We start from the raw sequence: 3925 nt of genomic DNA, 5'->3' as shown, positions 1-3925 counted from the left end.
TCCGGTTGGTATTTAATAATAATAAATAATAATAAAAAAGGCGGGGTTGGAGGTCTTTTAATTTCGCGGCTGAGTTGTCAAGTGCGTTTCGATACCAAATAAGAATAACGAAAACAAGCACAGACGTTATGATTTGATTTATGCGTCCGGAGAAGATGACACGTCACAGTGGCTGCCTGGATTCATATAGTCGTCTTCAACTAATATATATAATATATATATTTCTTTAAGAAATGTGAAATCCAATATCCAAATCTCACCATTTTGGGCCCCTCGAGATTTTCTTCTTTCGTGTTTTGAAAATGAATTAATGTGGGGTTTCCCGCTCTTTTTTATTTAAATAAAATAAATAAATAAAAACCCTAAAATAAAGGACAATGGATTCGGGTTCGGATCTTGTACAGCAGCGCCGCAGATTTCTCCACAATACACTCTCACCGTGTTTTCGTCTCTGTCTCTGTCTCTGTCTCAGTCTCACGTGGTCAAACATTGTTGGAGCTAATTTACGAATTTACGAATTTACAATCACAATAAATTATATGTGTTTTGATTTAGTAGTGTACCAAACAATATTGAATGGTTAAATAGTGCATGAGGATTGGGTGTAGCTGTACCCATTTAATTTATTTGGCGAGGAAGAACAAGTCAATTTAATGGCTACAAGGTGGGCAACGGACATTCATTTCCTTTTGAAGCTCAAGTTGAAGGGATCCAGACATTCATTTACTGTTCTTCTAATTTGGGCCTCCAGCCCATAAAGCCTTGCAACCCTATACGCGAAGAAGCAACCAAACTTGGGTCTGGGCCCAAAGGCAGGCAAGCTTCTTTCTTTCGGCCCAAATATTTGTAACCAATAATTGAAGCAATAGTCTCCTTTAATTTCTTTCATTTTGAGTTGAGATGAGAAATTAATTCCAAAATAAAATAGCCTCACATTTGTACTGTAACAGAAGAAAAGGCAATATGTTGAAACAGTGTGCCCGTGAAAATGGCATCACATTTTTACATCAACATCACCCACAACAACCTCCCCAGTAGCTTGGCCACTTGCCGTGGCACTCGCTTTCAAACCCTCCTTCTCCCAATCAATCCTCCAAACAAACGCCAACAGCAAACCCAAACACCCAAATACCCCAACCAAAAACCCCACCAACAACCCACCAAGCCCAGCCCCAACTTTAAACCCCAAAATCAATCCCAAAGGCAACGCCACCCCATAGAATCCTCCAAGATTCGCGCATAGTCCCATCAATGGCCTCCCTATCCCCCTCACAATCCCTCCACAAACCGCCAACGGATAGTTCACTACCTCAATCGCTGCCATCAAAACCAGCATCTTCTTCACCATTCTCAGAGTCCCTTCATCCTTACTGAAAATCTTCCCCCATTCCCCTCTCGCCGCCACCATCGTCGCCGCCCCCACCAACCCAAACCCCACACTCGCCACCACCGACACCCCGGCCGACCTACGCGCTTGCGTTGCACGATTGGCGCCCAGCTCGTTTGAGACGCGGGCGGACGTGCATGTGGCTAGCGAGAGCATAACGGCAAAAAGCAAATAGTCGAAGTTTAAAACGATGGCTATGGTCCCCACAGCTTGTTTGGCGTTGGGAAGACGGCCCGTGAGAAGGATCAGAATCTCGTAGCACCACCATTCGAGGCAGGTGGTTAAGCAGCACGGTCCTGACAGTTTAGCCAATCGAATCCAATCTCCAACTGTTTGATCGAACCATCCACCTTCGCGATTCGTCTCTTTCACCAAAACGTACACCGCGAGCGAAATCATTGCGACGAAATCGGTTACCCAGATCGCCATTGAAACCCCAATTAACCCCTTGGATTTGGCCAGAAAAATGTTGATGGGTACGTGAAGAGCCAGAGCCATGGACGAGCTTATCATGATCGGGAGTGTTTCAGTTTTCGAACTGAGATACGATTTTAATGGACAGAGGAACGAAGTGACGACCAAATCGGGGAGAAGGTAGAGGAGGTAGGACTTAGCGGCGAGGGAAATGTCCTTCTCTTGACCGAAACGGATCAAAATTGAGTCGACGTTGAGCCAGAGGAATGAAATTGGAATTGTAGCGAGGAGTAAGAGAAAAATGGACATGAGGAGCGTCTTATGGAGGAGTTTGAAGTTCTTGGCACCGAAAGCTTGGCCGCAAATGGGTTCCATGGCGCCGCAGAGGCCGTTCAAGACGGAGAAACCAGTGACGTTAGCGAAGGTAAAACCGAGTGTTCCGCCGGCTAATGGAAGCTGGCCGAGGCGGCCAAGAAACGCCGTCGTTATGGTTATCTTTACGAACCACGTTAAGTTCATAACGATGAGTGGAAGAGCGATGGTTCTCTGTAATTTCAGCTCGGAAATGATGTCGTTGGTGAAATCTTGGGAAACCCATTTGGTAGTTGCAGAGGTTAACCGCCCTGATTCCAAGGTTGAAGAAGACACAGACATGTTTCACTTCAATTTTCTCAACTCAAAATCAAAATTGAGTTCATGTCGAGTTGGAGGAAGCTCTTGTTGTTGTTAGGTAAGAGCTAAAGATTTGGGTGAAGATTTATGAGATGCATGCAAACATTTTTATTTATTTTATATAATTTTGGATAATATTTTGAGGTAGATTCTGTGGTTTTAACTCAGTTTTCCTTTTAATTAATAAATTCATAAATTAATATGCTTAAATATTTAAATTGGGTAAAGCTGAAAAATCCAAGATATGTGATTGATTGAAAGTAGTGTAAGTTCAACTTTATTCTTTTCTTTTTTTTTTCAAAAATAAAAGTGAAACTTTATAACTTTTTTCGTTAAATAAACAAATTGAAAATTAAAATATAAAAAAAAAAAAAAAAATGGTAGAAAGCTTATCTAGAAGAAAATAATGAAGAGCAATAAATAATTAATTGAGTGAGAGGGCATTCCACTTTGGTTATCCATATTGAGTGTGTGATGCTTTCATGAATCCCACTTAACTTAATTCTTTATTCTTCCTTATGACTCACCACTCACCCATCCTAATTATTATTATTATTGATGAGATGTTTGAGGAAAATAATTCAAATAATAATAATGAGCTTTTGATAAATTCTTTTATATGTATATACATTAGTGGTTGCTTCACGCAACATATGATGTAAGAGAAATGCAAACATTCGAAGCCAATATAAAAGGCTTTTTGTTTATTATCCGTACGAAATTTACGACCAATATCAAACTTATTTTTGGAGAAGAATATTTGGACTCCTATTTTTTATCTAAAAGGAATAAATATCTAAATTAGGCACCCAATTCATAAAAATAAGGAGGGAATATCTTGTTTATAAAAAAAATTTGATATTGCCAAATTAAAGTAAAAAAACAAAAGAATGCACCTTTAACAAACGAACTATAAAGTATATGCATGCCGCCCGGTATTTGTTCTCTTTTGATGATAAACGATTACGTGTGAAACTCTTTTTTAGTTACGTTTAATATTATTAACAAGAAAATCATTCGTGCTAATAATGTGATAAATAAATATCGTTTTATTAGTATAATGAATATGAAATATACAGGTTGAAAAAAAAGAGTTTTTTTAAGACAGCCCCACACGCACATATTACTTTTTTAAAATGAAAAAGGATAGATATGGTGCCCCTCTATTCGAACAAGAATAATTTAAGTTACCCCATAATAGATTTAGTGAAGGCCAAACCTATATTAGCCTTTTTCTTTTTCTTATTATTTTATTTTTTTAATTTAATTTAAATTCAATTTTGTATATTATATTATATATATATATATAAAGAAGTTTGTACATTTATTTTGCATTATTCCTCAATTTATTGTTTTATTTGGTGCAATCATTCCTACCTTTGATTCTAGTGGTCCATAACTACACATATAAATCTCCTTTTTGCAAGGAAAAGCTAACCATTATTTATTTTT

General features: G+C 38.2%; 1 protein-coding gene across 1 annotated transcript; it reads right to left on the bottom strand.

Moving 5' to 3' along the window:
- Positions 1 to 908: 908 nt before the first annotated feature.
- LOC111786359 (protein DETOXIFICATION 56-like) lies at positions 909 to 2609 on the bottom strand. Its single transcript, XM_023666659.1, has one exon. It carries the CDS (start codon positions 2453 to 2455, stop codon positions 995 to 997), a length of 1461 nt encoding a protein of 486 aa, XP_023522427.1. The 5' UTR covers positions 2456 to 2609; the 3' UTR covers positions 909 to 994.
- Between the last annotated feature and the right edge of the window lie 1316 nt (positions 2610 to 3925).

The sequence above is a fragment of the Cucurbita pepo genome, unplaced genomic scaffold (genome assembly GCF_002806865.2).
Source record: "Cucurbita pepo subsp. pepo cultivar mu-cu-16 unplaced genomic scaffold, ASM280686v2 Cp4.1_scaffold001550, whole genome shotgun sequence".
In the NCBI taxonomy this organism is placed as follows: Eukaryota; Viridiplantae; Streptophyta; class Magnoliopsida; order Cucurbitales; family Cucurbitaceae; genus Cucurbita; species Cucurbita pepo.
The sequence above is the reverse complement of the archived record's forward strand: the minus strand, read 5'-3'. Positions and strand labels throughout refer to the sequence as shown.

Bases quoted from the DNA above. Each gene is read 5' to 3' on its own strand.
- LOC111786359 (XM_023666659.1), bottom strand. From the start codon at position 2,455: ATGTCTGTGTCTTCTTCAACCTTGGAATCAGGGCGGTTAACCTCTGCA.